Source organism: Marmota monax, unplaced genomic scaffold (genome assembly GCF_021218885.2).
Source record: "Marmota monax isolate L192 unplaced genomic scaffold, Marmota_monax_Labrador192_F-V1.1 WCK01_AAM20220418_F8-fsc00013, whole genome shotgun sequence".
In the NCBI taxonomy this organism is placed as follows: Eukaryota; Metazoa; Chordata; class Mammalia; order Rodentia; family Sciuridae; genus Marmota; species Marmota monax.
In genome coordinates this window covers 2558828-2582225 of record NW_026692202.1, presented here as the reverse complement: position 1 = coordinate 2582225, position 23398 = coordinate 2558828, and the positions used below count along the sequence as shown (strand labels likewise).

The 23398-nt window shown below is 43.3% G+C and overlaps 1 protein-coding gene across 4 annotated transcripts in view; it reads left to right on the top strand.

The window, feature by feature from the left end:
* Sobp (sine oculis binding protein homolog) overlaps positions 1-23398 on the top strand; it is a 160306-nt gene that overhangs the window by 124270 nt on the left and 12638 nt on the right. For all 4 annotated transcript variants that reach the window (XM_046430496.2, XM_046430494.2, XM_058575267.1 and 1 more), the window contains one exon: positions 14742-16688. In XM_046430496.2, coding sequence (XP_046286452.1) covers positions 14742-16685 — 1944 coding nt within the window. In that variant the 3' untranslated portion in view covers positions 16686-16688. The remainder of the gene's footprint in view (positions 1-14741; positions 16689-23398) is intronic.

Sequence of the window (23398 nt, the reverse complement as noted above, 5' to 3'; positions counted from 1 at the left end):
CCCAGTCGCTGGTGGAAGCTGTCCTGGATACCCCACACCCTCAGCAGGGCACAGGATAATATATTACCAGGAGCTTCTTTCCCACAGGGAGGAAGAATTACAGGATCGTTCAAGGGCTTTGAAGTCACTGATTTTCTTCACCTTTTAGCAGAAAGTAATACCTGGCATGGTTGTAGCAAGGATTAAATTAGAGGAAAGCATGTCAGGCTGGGTTGGACTCTTGGTCTCCCTAAAATCATGGAGTCTTCCTATACAGAAGCTCAAGGAAATCTGAAAGATAGGTAGAGCCATTGCCACTCATCCCCGTGGAGCCCGGGCCATTGTTCTGGCAGAGAAGATGGTAATAACTGAGCAACTGGATTGTCTGATTGTTTCCCAGGAGCAGACAACATTGCCTCTCCCTATAGCACAAGCTTCTGCTCTGGACACTCTCAGCTCCCTAACCCATCACCTCTGTTGGCCTGTGGTTTCTGATGACTGCCTTTCCCCTGTGGTTCTCCAGCCTTATGTCCATGGCCACTATCCCTGCCCCTACTTAGTCTCTTGGTGTTACTTTGATTTCAAACTTCCCAAAGAAGAAAATAAAACTGTTGAGTTGCTCTGTCCCTCTTGGGCAGTGCCTTTGGTCCAGTTGGCTGTGGCCAGGGAGGCGCTGTGGGGGTCACAGCCACCAAGCACTCAGCATCTGATGGGTTCTGTGTTGAAGCAAAGGTAGTTAGTATGTGATTCTTCTACTCCTCCTCTTTCTTGCCCTTCCTGCTGCTCCCACTAATGCACACACCAGTCTGTCTCAGAGGTGTGCCCTGACATGGTGGGCTATATCCAGGATTGCCTTTGATTTCACTTATTTTTATTTTTTATTGTTTTGGTATTGGGGATTGAACTCAGGGACACTGAGACACATCTTCAGCCCTTTTTTATATTTTATTTAGAAACAGGGTCTCACTGAGTTGCTTAGGGCCTTGCTGAGGCTGGCTTTGAACATGGGATCCTCCTGCCTCAGCCTCCCAAGCTGCAGGGATTGTAGGCCTGTGCCATTGCACCTGGCTTATTTCACTCTAAAATAAGAAGGACTAAAAGGAAGGCTCCGCCTCATATTTTAAGATTACCCCCAAACCCTTCTTTCTTTTGTTTCTCACCCCATTTAGATTAGGTGGTCCTGCCATACTCTTTTCCCTTTTAATTCAGGAGCTGAGAATCTAGTTGTACAATGGATCAAATCAAAGTATTCTGCATTTCATCTCCTTCTTCAGAGGAGGCCAGAGAATGATGGAGTTCATTACACAGGGGTTGAGATGAAGGCATTTACCCAAATACTGGCAAATATTGTTGCTATTTATAATTTACTCATCCCTACAATAAGATAGGTTATCTGGCTACTTGTCTTTTTATAGATTGCTGGTGAGTGGTATGGTGATAGTGTCTATTGAGCTATTTGAAGTCATTAGAAAGGGTGTGTGTGTGTGAGAGAGAGAGAGAGAGAAATGTATTTAAATATGTAGACATGTATCTGTATCCTAGGTTGTCTTGCTTCACATCAGTCAGAAATTCAGGCATTCAGTCTGGATGAGGAGATTAGGTCAGGCTAACCCAGGATTCGATGATGAGGATGGAATTGGAGAGGAAGGAGGCTCAGTGGAGAGTCAAGCTTTTGTGGAGTGTGGCTTTCAACCAGCTAGTTAGCACAGCAGGATGGCTAAGTCCACAAAACAAAGATGGATCAGAACTAGGCAAACCAACAGTCTACAAGCAGCCAAGACGCTTTTCTGAGACAAAGAAACAGACAGGCAGATCCATAGAAATCTGAGGCTGTCCTGCGCAGGCCTCTCAGATCATGAAGCAGGTGCTAATGCTCAGGTTTTAATTAGCTCAAAAGGACAGGACTAGGGACAACCCAAATTAGTCCTTCTCCCCGAGTTTGTAAGTCTGGTACACTGGGCATTTTGAATTTGTAGAACAGTGCACCAGATGCTGCAAATGTCACAGTCAAGAGCATAAGGGATTCCATTGGTGACTCTGGCCCTGGTGACTGGTGCTGGCCTGAAGCTGAGCCTAGGGCTAAAACATCCACAGTGAACTGAGGACCACAGGCTGGCCCGGAAACCTCCTCATTACTGCAATTACACTGCTGTCACACACTGCACAAGCCACTGGAAACACAGTGAAGAACGGGGGTGGGGGAGACCGTGGGGGTGTGAAGTGTTTGCTGATTGGGGTGTCTGGATCGTATTTTTGTAATATATATATATATATATATATATATATATATATATATATACATTTTTACTTTGAAGTGCACATCATAGGAAAATTCACACTAGTGGATGTTCCCTTTGTTTTTTTAGTAACAGATTTAACAGAAGAATAATGAGTAAAGAATAATAAGTCAATAAGAGTCAATTGCAGGCAAAGCTTTTGGTCTTGCTTTAAAAAAAAACTGTGAAATGTGATTGCTGTACATTTATAATAAGAAAATAAAAATATCTATATGTATATGACACTTAGCTTTTCTAAGAGTGCTTCCATTTGCACTATTTGTTTTGATGCTCCCAGTAGATCTTGAAGGGAGTCCAAGGGCACAGAAGCAGCACCCAAAGTTGTGGGGTGGGTAGGACTTGGCTTTTCTGATTCCTGGCCCCTTTTCCACTTTCTTCACCAAGCCATACTGCTTCCCAAGTAAAAGTTGTTTTTTTTTTTTTCTTTTTTTCATTTTTGATACCAGGGATTGAACCCAGAGGCACTAAATCACTGAGCCACATCTCCAGCCCTTTTTTTATTTCGAGACAGGATCTTGCTAAGTTGCTAAGGCCTTGCTAATTTGTTGAGGCTTGCCTTGAACTTGCGATCCTCCTGCCTTAGCCTCCCAAGTTGTAGAGATTACAGGCATGTGGCACCGCACCCAACCCAAGGGAAGAGTAAAGGCAGTGAGGTGGTGCCGAAAACAGGAAAGAATGCATTTGAAGATTTAAGGTTCCCACCAAGAAAACCTAAAGTGATAAGGTTGAGGAGAGACAAAAACTATCCCAAGAAGCCTGTAAAACTGCACACAACAAAGGCAGCAGGGGTGACACCGGACGAGTGGGATAATGGAGAAGGGAATGGTTCTTCTCAAGGAAACTGAGCCATGAGCAGGAACAAATGGATGGCTTCCCGTGTCTCTGTCAGTGCAGAGATTGAGAAGGATGAAGTTACCCTCGATTGTGGGCACAAAAAGATAAAAGCCATCTCAGGGATCCCCCTACGATTGCACAGGGCTTGTGCCTCAACTGTAGCTAACAGAACTAAAACATACGATGACATACTTCAATCGCATACCTAGTAGGTGGTAAAATTCAGGAAAATATATCCTCGTGTGGCAATCCACACACTTAAAGAGGATTATAAGACAGGAATTTTAGGATTTTAAAAGGAAACACCAAAGAGTAGTATTGGAGCATTTAGTACAAAATCTGGAGCAGACATTAAAAAATAGGTGAATTAGCAAATAAACAAGATACAGGACAATTGAGTAAGATATCTGCTAAGAATATCATTCTCTTTGAAACGGAGCAGTTATGATCAGTATTGTCCCACCACAAACAGGCCGCCTCCTGCTGCACAGGGCTCTGTGATTATTCTGCTGCCTTGTGGGTAGTTCTGAGAAGGTCCTACTTGGACCACCATTCTTTTGTTTGTTTGTTTGTTCCAATTAGTTATACATGACAGCAGAATGCATTTTAACTCTTATACGCAAATGGTGGGACGGATGGTGGAATTAGACCATTCTTTTTTTAAAAAAAATATTTTTGTTTTATTTTTATTTATTTTTATGTGGTGCTGAGGATTGAACCCTGTGTCTCACATGTGCCAGGCAAGCGCTCTACCACTGAGCCACAACCCCAGCCTGGAATTGGACCATTCTTAATAGAGGGTAGAGATGCCTGGCATGTGGATGGAGAGAGGAGCTGACAACTCCTTTTAGAATATTCGATGGCAGAGGGAGAGAGAGAGTGCTGATTATGATCAGCCAATTCTAACTTCTAGAAATTAGAAAGGCAGATTTGAAAAAAAAAATGTTTCCACAGAAAGGTGAATTTGGTCCACAACCAAAGGCTCTGTAGTTTTTTTGGAGGGGAGTGGGATGCTGATGGTAAAAGGGGAGTGGGAGATTTTGAAAATAACTGTTGTACTGGAGAGGTGAGAGTGCAAAAGGTTTGGACCCTTGGAGAAGAGGAAGTAGAAGTGGATAGATCAGGATTTGGAGCAAATGGAGTAATATCTATCATTTATTTATTTATTTGTTATTAATATTTTTAATTGTAGAGAGACACAATACCTTGATTTTATTTTTTAATTTTTTGTGGTGTTCAGGATGGAACCCAGTGCCTCACATGTGCCAGGCAAGAGCTCTTACCACTGAGCTATAACCATAGCCCAGGGAGTAGTATTTAAAGGGCCAGGGAGAGGGCGGGCCTGGGCAATTTTTATTTGGTTTTCACTGTCTTTATAAAGGGAATGTTCTTTATACTGAAAAGGTAGGACAAGTGCCATCAAGAGGGCCATGAATTTAAGTTAGGAGGAGAGAGACAGGCAGAGAGCACCTGCTATGCTATTGAAGTTTCGAACTTCAACCTGCATAAGGAAATCTGCAGGGAATTTCATTATCTACTTTTGAATAATCTTTGCTCTATCACGATGAATGGGAGAGGCTTCAAAAAGTTAGAAATCAACAGATGTTGAGCCAATTTTTCAACACTGGGAGAGGGGTCCCATTTTTGAAACTCTAGTCTAGAAGGCTTGAGCTCTTGAATATGTCATTAAGCAAATAGTGGAGGAGACCTTCAGACAAAAAGGTCTTGGGTGAGCAGAAACTCAAGAGTGAAGCAAACAACAGAGCAGGGTGAAAAGAGAAGGGTTGGAAGTTCCAGATGTGAAATCTGGCTCCACTCTTGATAGGCTGTGAGAACGGAGGGAAACTACATCATCTCTTTGATCTTTGTTTTCTTAAGTAAAACGGGCAAAGGGGAGCTCCTTTGCAAGTTTGTTCAAATTAAGGGACTCGCTTAAACGAAAGCTTCAGGTTTGGTCTATAACAATACTCAAAAATGGTCATTTTTTAAAAATAGCAACAACCTAACAACAAGATATAATTGCTAAAAAACATATTCATTCTTGAGTGGCGTTAGCAGAGGTATGATGTTCTATGTTAGGGAGGGGAGAATTCTTCTGGCCCCTGTACTGGTCGTGATGCTGTATTTCCTTCTGGGCCTCACTCTTTAAAGGGGCATTATTTAGATGAATTTTTTGCCTGGGTAAATGACTCTCTCATTGTCACATCCATAGGAAGACAGATAGGATAGAAGGACTCTGGGAAGTCAACTCATGGAGACTGGTGCAGAACCCAGGAATGTTTAAAAGATAATCTGGAGGAAATGCAATGGCTCCTTTTTAAATATTTGAAAGGTTGAGATTTGGAAAGGGGGTTGTCTATGCTGGGAGACGCTGTAGAACTGCACAATCATCAGTAGGTAGAAGTAACAGGGATGTAAAGTGGCTGAACTTTCTAACAATCAGTAGTGTCCCACCAAACAGGCTGCCTCCTGCGGCACAGGGCTCTGTGATTATTCTGCTACCACAAAACCATTGCAAAGGAGGGAGCTCCCTGTGTTGTGAACCACTCTTTGGCTGTGCGGGTGGGTCTAGATGAATGTCTCTGTCACAGGAAGTGTGGGTGCCCAGAAGACCACCTCTGTGTGAAAGGAAACCCAAGCTTGCTGTGGGAGATGGGTTGAACTCCACCTGTGAAATTCCTGAGGGTTTTAAGTGTCTGTGATTCTGGAATTTCAAGAAAGAACATCATTAGCAAATGTCAGTCAATTATCTGGATCCTTTAGTTTTGAAGGAAAATGCAAAAATCAAAACCTCAAAATCTAAAAAACCAACACTTGAAATATCTGGACTACTAGTTGGCCAATATGTTGGACTTTGAAACCAGACAGACCTTCATTAGAATCTGGATTGGCCATCTGTTACCTGTGTGAAGTAATCTTGGGCAAGTTATTTAACCTATCTAAAACCTGCTTCTTTGTATGATAGGGTACATGTGGATTAAACCAGGTAGCATGTTCCGTATAGTTACTAGTACTTAAGTAAAGTTAGTTATTATTACTAGTATAATTTATTAGTACTGTATCAAATTGGGGCCTGCAATAGGCACTGTAATAAAAGCCATGACTTTCAATGTAATATCCTAGAAAGATTTGGGGAGAAATGAACCCCAGGAGCTGAAGTGGGGCAATCCAAATCATCCACAGGCAGGTTCAGTCTGTGGCCCTCTGTTCAGAGAGATGTGCAAGAGACTCTTAAAAGAGGACTGAGGCCATGCAAGGTAAGCCATTAGCCAGATGCCCGCAGATCCCATCCAGTCTGGGTAGTTGGTGAGTGAGACATCATCAGGAGCAGTCCCAGGCCTTCAAGAAGCATCCAGAGAGTGGCTGAGGTAGTGAACACAAAGCAGGATTGCCAGAGGGGCCATTAATTCTGTCCTGCAGTGTTCTTGACCCTGGTCACCTGCACACATGCAACCCTGGTCCTGCAACAGTGGTACCACCCAGCAGTGAGGAGGCTGGGTGGCAGATTCACATAAAATCCCTAGAAGAAAAGGCTGCTTTGATGTCACTGATAATAATAGCAGCCTACTATTGATGTATGATTGATTATATCATGAAGCTAAAACCACATACTTTGAAATAGTATTTCTGCTATTTTCTTAAAAAGTCTGCATGCAGGAAGAAATTAGGTGAGTGACCCACAGATAGAAGCCTCATGTTTTCTCTTTCATTTCATTTTACAGCACTGGGAATTGGACCCAGGTTTCATGCTTGCTAAGCATGGGCTCTACCACTGAACTACACCCCAGTCCCCACTTCACTTTTTAACACATTAGCTTGCTGGGTCTCCCTTATACATAAGTACAACCCAAACTCCCTCACTGCCACTTTTCCAGGCAATCAGGGATCTCCTGTAATCACAAGCGATGAAGATTCAAATATCCAAACCCTTAGAAAACAGAGAGAGAAAAATAAACAAGATCAAAGATGTATTTGAAAGGAGACTAAAATATGCATTTGGAAAACACGAGAGTTAATGTAAACAAGATAAACGTACATCTGAAAAATGACTTAGATGTACATTTGAGGAAAGAGGAGTCACAGTATTGAGTTAGAAGAACAAAGGGAAGCTGGGCATTTCGACTCTAGATGGCTACAGTCATGTCAAGCAGAATCCATGGTGCATGTTTGTAATTACAGCTACTCCAGAGGCTGGATCTGAAGGATTGAAAGTTTGAAGCCAGCCTCTTAGTGAGACCCTATCTCAGAATAAAAGGTAGAGGGCTGGGGAGGCAGCTCAGTGGCAGAGCACTTGGCTAGCATGTGGGAGGCCATGGATTCAATCCTTGGTACCACAAAAAAGAAAAAAGAAAAGGAGGTGGGGGGAATTCACCATTGGGAGAGTAAAATATTAAGGATGATTTTTAGTTTAAAAAAACCTTCAACTTAGTTTAAGTTTTGACCTTTAGAACAAATCTGTTGATGGGGGAGGGGTGGGTAGAGTGTTGCTAGGGGAGAAGGAATGTGCTAGTAGTTTCCTCGGCTGACATTAATGACAGGACTTGAACTTGTGCGGGCAGGTGCCGAGTCCTTTTCTGTACTGTTCCACAGCCCAGTGCCTTCTTGAGCACAGCTCAGGGATTTCTTTTGAGTAAATAAAAGTCTTATAAATAGAAGCTTGGTTTTCTTTTAAGTTTCAGTTTGAAGCAAAGATGGCTGAATAAAGATAAGACAAAACCTCACGCCTCCCGTCTCCTGCAGTAGACTCTTGGCTGTCTGAGGGCAGCGGGCTGAATCTTACTCAGTTCTTATCCCCAGTTAGCACAGTGCCTGACACAGAGTGGACCCTGGATCAAGGTTCATTGGAATGAGTCAGGTGGATTCTGCGATGGCCAGGTTTTCAGGGCAGGTGGTGGGTATAATATCTGGAGTTGATAAAAAGGCGAGGAAATTGAAGCCGGGGCAGCAGCATGACAACAGGAGACAGGGCTGGATGCTGCTCTCTGCTTCTACAGGTACCTTTCGGCATCCTTAGCCATCCTTTCTTCCTTACATGTTCCCTGGAAGTGCTGTCACCATCCATGGTCTCTTTTTACAGCCAAGCACCTGAGGCTCAGAACACTGAGCAGAGGACAAGAAGGCCTCTGAGGTTCCTTTCAGGGCTGACTTTCACTTTAGCAATTTCTGTGACCTTTCAGGACAGAGAGGCTGAGATTTGGTACCAGGTAGACCAGATTTTCTGATGTTTGACAGTTTTTCAGTTTCCTTTGGGTGATGTGTTGTCATGAGAGCTGTTTACCCAGCGCCAATGAGGCTTTGTGATGAGAGGCAAATGCTCTTAGACAACCTGACGTGTCAGCCCAAGGGAAGCCACCTTCTTGTGAATCATGGGTTTGGCTGTCAGGATGGCCCAGTGGTCAATGAATCCAGGCCAGGATTCCATCTCCTGTTTTGGCTTTAGAATCACAGAGTTGGGTCAGTCATGAGCCATCGGTTAAAGCTCCTTGAGATCCTGGATTTCAGGCCCACCTCTGCTGTGCTTTATAGAGTTGATGACATATGAGAAAGAAAAGGATCTGTCCCAGTGACCTGAGCCAAGACTTCTGGATTCCTGCTTAAAACTTGCAAGATAAGTAGGACTCAAGTCACCGTATAGAGTTCCTACAGGGCAGTTTCCTAATGAGATTTTTAATTCTAACAAAGATGCTCTTTAACCTCTACTTAAGTTCCAAATCCTATTTTAGAGAAGGGAAGGAGAGAGAGAGACAGAAGAAAACAGAGAGAAGGGAAACTGAGACAGAGACAGAAAAAAAATACAAGCAAAACAAGACAAAAACCTAAGAAGACTCTTCAATATAAAGAACTATGTAGCAAATATCCTCCTGTAAGTTCATTGTGAAAATGAACTTCTTCATGAATTTGCTTTTTTGAAAGACACCTAGCTGTTCCTATCAAAATCCCTCTCCTGATTTTGGTATGGCCTTGAATGTCTGTAGCCAGATCATTCTTTTTTCTTCTTCCTTCTCAATTCCAGTTTGCATAAAAACTTGGAATGGTGAGCTTGGCTGCCCTCTCCACTTTTGGTGGCCCCTTCTGCCTCCACAAAGGCTCTTCCCTCACACCTACCTTCTGCCACTGGAGGGTACGTTCTGCCCATCTTAAAGGCATCTGAAAATGTGACTTCTGGGCGTTCTTTTGGAAGATAGTTCTGCCATGTAATGAGTTAAGCAGATCGTCCATTAGCTCTGTTTTTAAATAAAACATGAATAGCACAGTTTATGGCTCCCACTTTTCACACAGCAGTTGAACCTAAGAGGAAGTATTCGTTTTAGTGGTTCTAATCCTAATGTCCAGGCAGCCATGCTGCTTTATTAGGCTTTTCCTGCATTGGAGAATGTCTGCCTGTGGACAAGAAGAGGGCTCTGTAGGAGCCGGATAGAGGGTTCTCAGGGCCATGGACAACTTGGATGTGCACAACACTGTTGGCTGGCTTCCTTGTCACTGCAGAAGGTCCCTGTTACCCCTGAGACAGAGTCTCCTGGAAAGCAGGGTGGGGGCTGGTGTCTGTGAGGCATGGCATGCATTTGTCCTGAGAGAAACATGCCCCATTTTCTATCAAAGACACCTGGGCTCACAGAAAAACAATCTCCTTTTCCCTCCTCACACTGCCATTGAAGCGTCCTTCCCACAAGTTGGACTTAAAAATATATGCACCTTCAGCAACCATGGTGGGGAAGCCTGTGGATTAAAAAGATAGACTGGGTGACAAGCTTGGCAATATACCTGGCACATGATTAGCTCCAATTTGCAGATGGAGAAACGGAGGCTGAGATTTTCTTAAGGTTGAGTGCTATTATTTAATGGAGCCCAGACTCGCGCCTATATTTTCTGATTCCAGATCCCACGTGGTTTCTGTAGCTTCTGTCCCCCAAGTACACCTGTCTAGATCCTTGCTAGAGTCAGTGTCAAGACCCAAAGGAACAGTAGATGCTGGGATCAGGGTCGCAGAGTAGGGCTTGGAGCAAGTGTGCAGGAGGGTCAGTCTGCACTCATGCTATGAAGTGACTGCCCGTAGGTAGGGCAGACCCCAAAGCCTTCAAAACCCTGCACACCACCACCCATGTTCTCCAGCCTCCTTTGCAGCACTCCTGAATGAGCCCAGGAGTTTCTGAGCTGGCCTGGACCAAAAGCTCAATGCCAAATTTAACACACAAGGCCTAGAGAACCACCATCCTATGACAAAATGCAATCTCACTTAAGGATCTACAACTTCTGCACGTTGCCTGTGTGCTATAATAGCGGAAAGTCCGCAGGACAGAGAGATGTGTTTTGTTTTTTAAATTGTTGATGGCATTCAAACAGATGCTAATATCTTTTTTACTGTTCCATTGCTGCAAATGTCTTTGCCCAGAGAAGAAAGGTTTCAGCACAAGGGTTTCTTAATTAAATATTGCCTGATGCCAGATTACCACTCAGAAGGCAGCGGTGGGTTCCATTAAAGGATGAACTTTACTCCCACAGCTGACAGCTGATTAATGTGTTAATTAGAAACCCTGCCCCCCCTCCCCCAGTTACCCAAATCTTCTCATAAGCCCAGCAGAATGTATATATTGTGCCCATGTGGGTAACCTCATGGCATACTTTGGCTTTGACTTTGGACGTTTATATAAAAATGAAGGCTCAGTTGCCAATATGAATAGCTTTCTTTCTTTCCAGAGGAAATACAAGATGGAAAGAGTTATAGGAACCAGAAGTCCTGCCTTTCAGTTTTCTGGTATCAAGAGCAAGTGCTATTTCTGCTGAGGCAGTGTCTTTTGAGCAGTTTAATGGTGTAGGTTGCCACACATTTATTTCACAGGAAAGGAGTGAATCCATCAGGCCACTGAGCTTATAAGTACTACCCTGGCAGTCAGCCACCAAAATATAAATACTCTAAATGGACTAAAGGAAATGTTCATTCTGTTGTTTAGAATTGGACACATCCCAGGAAGGTAAATTTAATCTTTTTGAGGACTGCTGTTCTGGGGTTGAATGGAACATGCATTTGTTTATCTCCTTTGTGATCTTTTTGTCTTCCTGGTGATACATTATGTATTTGTGATACGAAGCATTTCAGCTGTCTTGCTCAATGGCATCGCATTTGCTGATTGTTCAGTCCCCAGATTGGCATCGTTAAACAGCGTCAGCCCCCATCCAATCTGGGACCTGTTAGGGAGAGAAGGGGAACCAAAGAGGCCAGATTCCAACAGAAACAAAGCTGGGGTGGAATTAGGGGAAAATCATTCCCGAGCCCAGCAAGTTGAGCTCTGCACTTCTTGTCTTTATCTTTTAAAACGTCTGAAGGAATTTTGGTACTTATTGGCATAATGAAGAAAAAAGAAGGCCTCAAAAAGTAAAAAAAAAAAATAAAATTAACAAAATGTAAAGTTGGTCAATAGGAAAAGAAGGGAAGAATACTCCCACACCAGCACAATTCAGAAAACCTCCGTGCATGAGACACAGGCAGTGTATTTTGTGGATATGCAAATGTTATTTTATTAAAGAGAGGGAGATACAGTATATATTTTCACCCAGCTACCACATCTTAAGTAATCAGCTCAGCCTCTTATGATGAAATCTTTAATTACTACAAGTGTGTCATTAGTTAGATGTAGAATGAATGATGGTACCGTGTGTTATTGCCTCACATGATATACCCATTTGTGCCATAAATTCATTGACCTCATCTTAAATGATGTGTCCTGTAAGACAGACTTGATTCATTATTTCTTAAGTGACAATATTTTTCCCCCTCTAATAATTTTTTTCTTCATCAGAAAGATTGCTTTTTGTATTTTTAGGTCAGTGTTCTGAATTGAAATGTAATAAGGCAAGATGATACACACACACTACTCACATTACCCCAAAACAGGACAAAAATGGCATGCTACGGCCTGAGCACTTGCAGATGCTGCAGAAAGTCAAGCGCTGACATTAAGCCTTGGTTTCAATGGAGAAGTTTGATGAAGTAGAATTTTTGCTTAACTGTAATATCTGTAATTCTTCCTATGTGGAAATAGATCAAATATGGTGGGGAATTCTCACTTGATAATTAGAATAAATCTATGAACAATCCTTATTCATTAAAGAATTCTTTAAAATGAAGGAAATGAAGGGAGAACATTTAAGTTATATTTAGATTATCATTATTATTATTATTATTATTATTATTCACTCTGCTTGAAAATATTTACTTAGCTTGAAGAGACAGGGATCTTCAGGAAGTAAAACAAAAAAATGTTTTTTTTTTCAATTTGGCAATTTAAAAACCAGTTAAGGATTTCAGAAAGCTCTTCCCCCTTCTGGTTAAAAAATAAGATCCAAAAGAAGCATGCCAGAAAAACTGGCATATTATTTTGATTAGTTTAATTCATTGATAATGTTGTTTAGTCCACAATTAAAGAAGTTATATTTGATATCTCACTTCAAGCTTGTAAATTCATAGAATTTACAAGCTTGTAGGCTTTCTATGGAGGCCTAATATTGAAAAAGAGACAGGAGAATTTGTTTCATGGTAGATTGCAATGTCACATCATTTTATGTTAACTCTATTAAAATGATCAGACTTTAAAAATAACTTATGTGTATGGTATTTCCACTTCTAGTTACTTTAACCTTTACCTAGAAGAGAAATTTGAGGGTCTGATGGATTCTGTGGGACTCTTATCAAAGGCAATTCTGCATGTATTTGTAAACTGGGCATCTCACTAATGGAAAAAAAAAAACTTAATTCAGGAGGAGAACCTGAAACATTGTAGTGAAAGATAGGAGACTATAAATATTAAAATTATTATTTCTTAACCTCTTTAATCTCTGTAACAGTTTTCCTAACTAAATTGAGAAGATGCCTTTCTAATCATTAAAGGTCACTCAGCAGTGTTCTCACTCTCAGATTTTTGCAAGAAGTGTTTTGAAAGGACAATTTGATATGAGACCAGACTAAAAAACTAATGGGTGGCAATAAGTTTATTTTATTCAATCTCACACTGTCAAGTTTATTACCTGTAAATATAGTGGAGGAAAAAAAAGTGAGAAGGAAAAGAGTAGATTTGCACATACAGACCCACATCTGCCAAGCGAGTATTCGCCCACAATCACATAGCAGCATGCCACCACTGTTTACAATCAAGAAAAGCTGAGAGTTAAATGAGATGAGTAATCAAATGCCCAGCATATGTTGTTTTTGCATTGTTTATGTGACCAATCATTATTAAAATTTATCATCTTTTAATTACATCCATTTACAATAGTTACACACACACACACACACACACAGACACATCAGAACAGACACTCTTCAAAAACAGGTTTCCTTTTAGAACCATATTGGAACCAGTGCTTTATGAGAGAGAAACTTGAATTCAATAAACTCACCATTGCACTGTTTCACAATTCCTCCCTGGTGCTGTATGGCTTGTGTGCTAAGGAAATGACAAAATAAATAAATAAATAAGAAAAAGAAAAAAGAATGTGTGTTGTAAAAGTCTGTCAAAAAAAGTGAGGCACTGAAAGAACTATTGAAAATTTTGACATCTGTTTATCTGTTTATAGCTATGGCAAGATTACTCATATTAATTCTTGTTTAAAATGCCATATGAAGGAAAGACATTTGTGCAAACAAGAGTCATATTTGAATTGTAGATCATGTCTTCACCATCTGTGAGAGCTGATGGTGTTGCAAAATTAATGTGTTAATGAAATCACAATAATTTCTCCAAAGTAATGGGTTCTGAAGCTGAGAATGACTATTTTTTGAACTTTGATGTCTGGTGATTTCCAATTGGGAAAAGCTCTCAGCCTTTAATTAGTTCTGCAGCCCAACTTTAAAATAAATTTGGTGATGTCTTTCTTTTGCCAGGAGTATTTGAAGGGGGAAAAAGCCATAACAACTTTTGGAAAATGTTCTCTGATGTTTGAAAAGTTGTTAAATAAGACTGCCTGCCAAGAAATGTCACCAAAAATTCTGACTACTGAGAAAGAGTGGGCAAACAGCTCAAAAAATAATTCTAGCTTGCTGCAACATCACAGGTTGGGAATAGCTAAACCTCACACAGACTTCATGACTAATTCCAAGTTTTTCCTTGGAAGCCAGACATAATGATGTTCAGTGCTTTGTGTTATTGGTTAACACAGCACACCCTTTCCAACTGCATTATTGGACACAGTGAATAGTGTAAAGTGACTTTACATGAGGAGAATTTTAAGGAGTTATGTGTTTCATGTCCACCGAGCTTTCTGGAGAATCCTTCCCTCCAAAACTATTTAGATTTGTGTTTACAGTGAGCCTGTTTGACAAATGAAAGTGTGAGGGCAGGTATACTGGGCAGGTATATGTACTTCTATTTGTCAGAGCCATCTTTGAGACATGCTTAAAGAGGTCTACATAATTTCTATAAAAAGTATAGGGACTGTGATCATTGCTATTCTGAAGTTAGTATTTATAAAGCAAATGCATCATTTCACAACATTCCAGAATTTTACCTCTTAGAAGGAAATGCTTCAACCTATTTGAAAAATTATGATAGTTTAAAAGAACCTTTACATGAAATGTGAAATGCCATCTACCTAAGGAAATTGCTTATCTTACCTGATTTTTTTTTAACTGTGTTGTAGGTATGTGACTGGTGTAAGCACATAAGACACACAAAAGAATACCTGGATTTTGGGGACGGGGAAAGAAGGCTTCAGTTCTGCAGTGCAAAATGTCTCAATCAATACAAAATGGACATTTTCTACAAAGAGACCCAGGCCAATCTTCCAGCTGGGCTGTGCAGCACATTACACCCTCCCATGGAAAATAAAGCAGAAGGCACCGGGGTGCAGCTGCTCACTCCAGACTCTTGGAATATCCCGCTAACAGATGCTCGGAGGAAGGCCCCCTCCCCGGTGGCTGCAGCTGGCCAAAGCCAGGGCCCTGGCCCATCGGCGTCCACCACGGTCTCTCCATCTGACACTGCCAACTGCTCTGTCACTAAAATCCCCACGCCAGTGCCCAAGTCCATCCCCATCAGCGAGACTCCAAACATCCCTCCTGTCTCTGTTCAGCCACCTGCTAGCATCGGACCTCCCCTCGGCGTCCCTCCTCGTAGCCCTCCCATGGTGATGACCAACCGCGGCCCGGTGCCTCTGCCCATCTTCATGGAGCAGCAGATCATGCAGCAGATCCGCCCACCTTTCATCCGCGGGCCACCACACCATGCCTCCAACCCCAACAGCCCACTGTCCAACCCCATGCTTCCCGGCATTGGGCCCCCGCCTGGAGGCCCCAGGAACCTCGGCCCCACTTCCAGCCCCATGCACAGACCCATGCTATCGCCCCACATCCATCCCCCGAGCACGCCCACCATGCCTGGGAACCCCCCTGGCCTGCTGCCCCCACCTCCCCCCGGAGCCCCCTTGCCGAGTCTTCCCTTCCCACCGGTGAGCATGATGCCAAATGGCCCGATGCCGGTGCCCCAGATGATGAATTTCGGGTTGCCGTCTCTCGCCCCGCTGGTGCCACCCCCCACCCTGCTCGTGCCATACCCGGTGATCGTGCCCCTGCCTGTGCCCATCCCTATCCCTATTCCCATCCCTCACGTCAATGATTCCAAGCCCCCCAATGGATTCTCCAGCAACGGGGAGAACTTCATTCCGAGCGCCCCTGGCGACTCCTCGGCAGCGGGGGGCAAGCCAGGCGGACACTCCCTGTCTCCCAGGGACTCCAAGCAGGGCTCGTCTAAGTCCTCGGACTCGCCGCCTGGCTGCTCTGGCCAGGCCCTGAGCCTGGCGCCTGCGCCCGCGGAGCACAACCGGAGCGAAGTGGTGGACCTGACACGGCGCTCCGGCAGTCCCCCGGTTACCGGCGGCCAGCTCGGCTTCCCGGGCGTGCTGCAGGGACCGCAGGACGGCGTCATCGACCTGACCGTGGGCCACCGGGCCCGGCTGCACAACGTGATCCACCGCGCGCTGCACACGCATGTCAAGGCGGAGCGCGAGCCCGGCGCCGCGGAGCGCAGGACCTGCGGCGGCTGCAGGGACGGCCACTGCAGCCCTCCCGCCGCCGGCGACCCGGGCCCGGGCGCCCCCGCGGGCCCCGAGGCCGCTGCGGCCTGTAACGTCATCGTGAATGGCACGCGTGGCGCTGTAGCCGAGGGCGCCAAGAGCGCGGAGCCGCCGCCCGAGCAGCCGCCGCCGCCCGCGCCGCCCGCGCCGCCCAAGAAGCTGCTGTCGCCCGATGAGCCGGCGGTGAGCGAGCTGGAGTCGGTCAAGGAGAACAACTGTGCTTCCAACTGCCACCTGGACGGGGAGGCGGCCAAAAAGCTGATAGGGGAGGAGGCCCTGGCGGGGGGCGACAAGTCGGACCCTAACCTTAATAACCCCGCAGACGAGGACCACGCCTATGCTCTGCGGATGCTGCCCAAGACCGGCTGCGTGATTCAGCCTGTGCCAAAACCCGCGGAGAAGACTGCCATGGCGCCGTGCATCATCTCCTCGCCCATGCTCAGCGCCGGGCCCGAGGACCTGGAGCCGCCGCTCAAAAGGAGGTGCCTCCGAATTAGAAATCAGAATAAGTAAAAGGTTTGTATGTCCACCTGGGCGCTCCTCCACGAGCCACTGCACCTCGCTTTGCTTTTCACAAGGCAGAGGCGAGAGAGTTGTATTAATAATCGTGATTTTTTAAAAACCTTGCGTATTTTACAGTACACATTGTGTGGTCGGTCGTGTACTATCTACGTTTGGATCCAACAACTATGACACTGAGCACTTGCTTAGTAACACCAGTCCCTATTTACAGCTGAGAAAACAGCCACAGCATGTCTAAGTGTCATGCCCAAGGTCACTTGAGGGTAAAGTTCAGCCTTGAACTGGAGTAAAAAGACTGTTTCAATTACATTTTAATTTTACTATTAGGCTCATTTCTGTAATTCACCCTGCTAGAGAGGAGGAGGATGTGGAAAGGAAGGAGAGATTATTTTGGAACCCTAAATTTTGGTCGTAAGATTTCAGTAGTGAAAAGCCCAGGGAACTCCTGAGCTGGGAGACCTACTACAGCAGGTAGCCTCATTGGAAGAATGTCCCAAATCATCATATTTTATTGATAACCATGGGATACCATCTGTAGGATGCAAATAAAAATGAAACTTCTTATACACATAGATATGTCACCTGAGCGCAGGCCACCAAGCCACACTTGCCTGAAAAAGTGATGAAGCTCATAACTTCTTGTCTACCAGTTTTCTTCCTTCAGTTTGGCACCAACCAGCGTTCGCCAATGCAAACCTGAATCCTAGCTTTGCTGTCTCCCCCTTTGGGGCTCAGTGGCTCAGCTGGTGCATTGTTCACTTCTGCAGACAGTGGAAGCTTGGTTAGGGAAAAGGGGAAGGCCTTGCTAAAACAAGAGAGAGTCACAGATTTCAGAGAGGGGCTTGTGTGACAACCATAGCCAGATGTGGCCTGGTCTGCTCCTCTCACCAATCCTGGTAGAATAGGCATTGGATGCATATACCAAAGAGGAAGATGCAGCTTAGAAATCTTGCCCAAATCAGCTGGTAAGCGGGGGAACTTGTATTCAGTTCAGGTTGTTGCCTGAGCAAGTGGGCAGCAAACAAGCCAAAATGCTGTTGAGTTTATCAACTGCCTATGGAAAAGAGAAGAGACATAAAACATTTATTGAGCACTTCACTCGTGCACTGATCCTTCCAGGGCCGGGGAGGATACAAAGGTGAAGATGATGCTGTGCCTGCTCCCAAGGCATTTACCTGGTGGGGATGGAAATCCAGGAGGCCTGGCGTAGGAGAGACAGGAAGAAGAATCACTCCCATTTGTGTGTTTGAAGTGCTTCTCAGTAGTATATATTTGGATATGTGATTAAGACAATCACATTCATTCTCCTGAAGAATAAACTGGGGGAGAGGGGTAGGTTATGGAACTTATCAACGATGATTGTCATGTTAGTAAAGCAGAGATGAGATTCAAGTGCAGGCTCTCTGACTCCAGAGCTACATTTTCTTTACCCCACTGTAGGAGAATAGGCTAATAGGTTCCTTCCTTACTCTACTTACTGAAATTTTTTGTCCATCTCAGTTGTTCTGAGGGAGTTTCTAAAAAAACACTACCAAACCTCTATTTACCAATTTCCTCAATTGCTCAGATAATATTTAGTTCTTATTTTTCCAGCTCCAACAACAAACCTGGTGGGACATAAAACCATGGAGTGTAACCCTTGGTGTGGTGTGCCCATCCCATTGTCTCTAGGTTGGTGTATCTACATGGGCACCTCACATAGCCAGAGGTTTGCTTAGGAAGCACAGAACTAGAGCAAGGGACTTGTTGGATGCTGTAAGAAGGGATTCTCAGCCACCATGGTTTGAGGGTTCCTTTTCCACGGATGGCTTTGCCAGTATAAGTAGACTACTATAAACGAGTTATTCATTCCTTCTTGATTTTACATCTGTGAGTTCTGTTGTCTGAAGACAGAAGGCCTCAGCCTCCTCACAGATAACTCAGTTGAAAATGCCCCTGATTTGTTCAGAAAAGTAATTTCATCTGCTTGACAAAGCTTTGAGTAATGGGAAGGTATGTGACAAATAAGTGACCACCTTCAGTAAGTCAGAAAGCCTTGGGAATTACCATTTAAATACATTCTAATATCACTCAAATAGCATTAAAGAAAGATTGGGAGAGTGAAAGAATTTACTTCCATTAGTGAGTTGAGAAGTGACCTGGTCAAGAATAGTGACACAAGCCTATATGTAGCATGGGACCAAAAGTTCATAAAAGCATAAAATATATGATGGCTATTTGGATGATCTATGTTTCTGAATAAAGAATCAAGTGAGGGTCTTACATGTGGACCAGGATCATTACTAAAAATATTAACCCGGTTTCAGCCAATTTCAGACAATACCTCTTGAGATTAGAGTTCTTTTTGTAATGGATCCCCCAAGAAATTACAGTTTTTCTCTAATGTCAGAAATACTCAGGCTTTGTTGGCTACTGAGAGGTGGCAAGGCAAGTGATTTAAGAGGGGGGAAGAACCATCTTCCCTCCACTCAATCACACCTCCTCTTGCCCTTAGTAGTTCCACGTCACCTCACAGTGCAGCCTCAGCCTGCCATAATTCACTCATACCCTCTGGCCCTTCCTGCTTTTCTGTGCACACGCAAGGCGATGCTGTTTTTCTTCTATACCTTCAGAAACTCAGCCCATTCATACGGTTGTGGGAATTGAAATGCATCCATTAAATAAAGAACTGGGTAGCTTTTGTGCCCTGATGGGGCACTCTTTGATGACAAGTTAAAACCAAAGCGAAAGCATTAAGAAACCCAAAGCAGAATGCAGTCTGAGATGCGGTAGGTGAGAGAGGTGCCTGTGAGCAATGTCCCCTGTGCCCGTCGGTGATTCATTATGATTTCTCACAGGAGAGTCTGTCAGCAGCTCCTGTCAGTGTTCTCCATTCTTCTTGTTATGTCCACCTGTCTCATACTGTATTATGATTTAAAAAAAGAAAACATTTAAAATAGATCCAAAGCAGACTGTATCTGAAAATCAACCCAGCTACAGTGGTCTTTGATGAAACCATCATATTTGTTAGTTCCTTGCAAATTATAGCCCTCCCCTCCCATTTCCAAGTTATTCTGTACCTGACTTTATGTTTTTTTATTTGTTGATACAACTACAAATGATTTCAAATGATTTTTCTCCAGAGGCAGAACTAATTGTTTAGTTGAAGATTGTAAAAGGTTGTAAACTCCCTTTAATCTTCAACTTTTAAGACTCTAAATACCAGTTCTGCAGCTTCTGTAGCTAGGGAAAAAAAAAACAACCCCACAAATAATAAGGAAAACAATGTATAAACATTTCTCAAACTATTCTATCCACAAAGAATTCCATTTATAAATGGAATACTCCCTTCTTTGTCTTTGCCTGGGAGCTTGGGGGATAGCTGTTTGTATTTGTACATTTTTCTGAATTTCTATAGTTTACACTTGTTTATGGTACATTGGGGAGTTCAGAGTAACCATTTGCAAATGTTTGAATATATTCAAAAGAAAATGCTCCCCCTCCTCAGTTTTCCAGGGAAATGAAGTATTCTCTTTAAGTAAAATAATCAATGGAAAAAATGTGTTCCAGGAATAACCCTTTCACCCCCGCTCTTCCATTCTCCAGGAATAACAGGTCCATACAACTTCCCACCTTTGTGGTTCCCAAATTTGTTTGTTTCTTGAACCATAGAAACATATAGAAAGAAAATATGAAACTCTTTTCTCTGGTCTTGACTCTATGATCTGGGATCACCAGTAAGATTCAGCTCTGCATTTTCTCTGAGGGAGCTGGAAGGGGGGACCTGTAATGTTGACTTCTTAATTTGGTCATGCAGCCTCAATCCCAGAACCAATTATTGTAAGGTGAGGGGTTCATCTCATTAGGAAAGTCAAAAAGGAGGAGGTAGCAAGTAATTTTTTACCAGTTTGGTCTCTCGGACTGAAGTTGAAGAAAAAAGTATTATTATTGTATATAATATGACAATAATAGTATTATTATTTGAAACAATACTATGGTAGCCCACTTTTAAAGCAGAGGAAGGAAGGAAAACTGAAAGAGACAAGAGGAAATTAGAATTGACTGGATGTGCTCAGATTCTATGCCAAACTTGAGCTGTTTAGGTTTCCAGTATATAAAATGGTTGAAATTCTCATTGGTGACAGTCCTTGAGTTAAAGGTTAGCCTTGTCTGTCAGAATGCAGTTGGCCTTATAGTTTTAGTAGAGGTACTTCGAAGAGTCAATGAGAAGCCACCAGGTCAGGTTGGTGTCATGTCCACCTGTTAGTGGGCGTCCTTGTCAAAGACCTGAGAGTGTCCTTGCTGTGATCATTCCAGACTTGCAAAGGAAAGCTTTAAGGATGAACAATGTCAAGATGGGCCATAAACATGTCCCATTTAATGAGCTGCTGGATCCATGTTAACCCTCATGACAAACGGCTTGAAAGGGAGGATTTTAATGTGCAAGAATTTGACTTTTAGAAATCGTGTCAATCAGATTATGATGGAATTTGAGATAATATGCGACCATGTTATTATTATTTTCAGAAATAGTCAAAACCTTCCATCTTCAGAAGGCCTAGAACTAGGATTAGGCTAGAAAAGTGCTTAATGCAGACAATGGACCCACACAGGGCAGTGCAAGTGCAGCACTAGTCCTGGATGTGATCTTCACACCTTCCAGTCCATGTGGCAGCTCCCCAATGCTGGTCTCATGGCTCCATGGACTAGTCCATCTGAATGGCCTTTAGCGGCGCCCCCTGAAATTTTGTGGACAGTTTAATGTGCCTATCATAGAGGCATTCTCTTGGGAGAAGAGGTCCATAGATTTAGAAATATCTGAGTTGGACTTTTTCATTTCTTGAGAAAGTTTTTCATAATTTCGAAATTTTTTCATAATTTGAGAAAGTTGAATTAATTGTAAGGTTTCTTTAAAAATTAGCATTTAAACTTTTGGCAATTTTTGCTATGGGCCTAATGTTGCAAAACCACAGTTGCAGCTACAAAAATGTAGTATTTGCCTTGAAAAGATTGCCTTATTGACACAATGCAAAAGTTCCAACTTACCATACCTGGCAAATGGAAAAAGAAGTAAAGGGAAGCAAGAAAAGAAATAAACTAGGTACTTCCCTGGCACTTGGACTTTCAAAATTTATATAGTATTGGGAGATGCCATTATTCTGTGGGAAACCCATCTACCCTGCCACTGAGGCCCAGAGAGCAGGATGGCTGGAGTCAGGGAAAAAAAAAAAAGGCAGGTCAATAAACGCAGGGACATTGTGGACAGATATCTAGGAGTGCTCCCTATTCCTCCAGCTCTCTAGTATACTTTCTCACCTGAGAAAGGAAATTAGAATTGACTGGATGTGCTTAGATTCTATGCCAAACTTGAGCTGAAATACTCTCCAGGATTGGGTTCCATGAATCACTCCCTTGTCGCACTGAGTGGCTGCCTGTGCATCATGGTCCAATCATTTACACCTACCTTCGTGCAGACAAGCATTTCAGAGGGGCAGCAATGTCTGAGGAACAGAGCACAAGACAGCATGGAACACTTACCTCATGCGGTGGAACACTTACCTCTACCCGGTCACCCTGCCTTTTCCAGACTTTCCTGTCAACGAGACCATGCCAAAGGGACAGGGTGGGGGCATTCAATTTTCCTTCACTGTGTTCCACACAGAAATTCTTCTGTATCCTTCAGTTGCCATTTTAAGTGCAAAACACTTTATATGTGGGTGGATGTCAAGGTAATGCATTCTGCGTATGTAGACTCTTTTTTTTTTTTAATGCCTTCAAAAGGCATAAAGGGAATTTGTTCAAAGAAACTAGCTTTAGGAGATAAACAGCACTGGTGGCATTTAATAGCATCCCATTCTCAAGGAAAAGGAGTAAATGACATCTCAGATGCCAGTTGTACATTCTCCATAGTGCTCCTCAAGATTTGTGGAGCTCCACAGCAATGGGCTTGGGAGGAAAGTAGGGTAGGATCAGGATTGAGAACACATGGCCATCAACAACAGGGAGGGAAGCACGTGCAAATTTGTTTTGTGTATTTGTTGTTTATCATTTAAGAGGTTCTAGTGAAAATGGAGCAGAAGTAAATGATGACGACAACAATAAATGGTACAACTTGGGATTGGACTCTAGTGCTTTAAACTAGTTCCTGAGTGTACTCCTAATTATTCTTAAATTGCAAACCAGACAAGATGTCCCTGAGATCTCTTAACTCTGCCACTTCTAGGACTGAGTTACCACCCAAAGCCAAAAGATGCTTGTGCCTGGGCACCATGTTGCCCTCTACACAACCCTGAATAGGGAGCAGGGACCCCCAGGGGCAGAACTGCCTTTCCACAAAGCTGAGGGGACAGGCCTGTGTTTGTCACATTCCCATTCAGATGTTTGGCTGCCCCAGGGCTGGTTGTCTTCTCATCTCCCAGTCTGAACCTATGGCGTGTTGTCTTTGATGCCAAGCTACGTTTTATTTGGGTAAAAAAGAAAGTAAGAATGTGACTGATAGCATTTAAAGAACTGAAGGGGAAAACACACTTTATGAACTCATTTGAGATGAAACTTTGACCTAATGTCCCCCAAAATGTCATTAAAAAGTATATCTCTCCCTCATTTGCATGGCTTATTTCCCTAGACACAGTTTTGGTATTGGAAATGAATGGTGTTCCCATACAACACATGTGTCTCAATTTGTAATGATATCCTCCTTGCAGCTGGCTTAGTTCTCCAAGTGT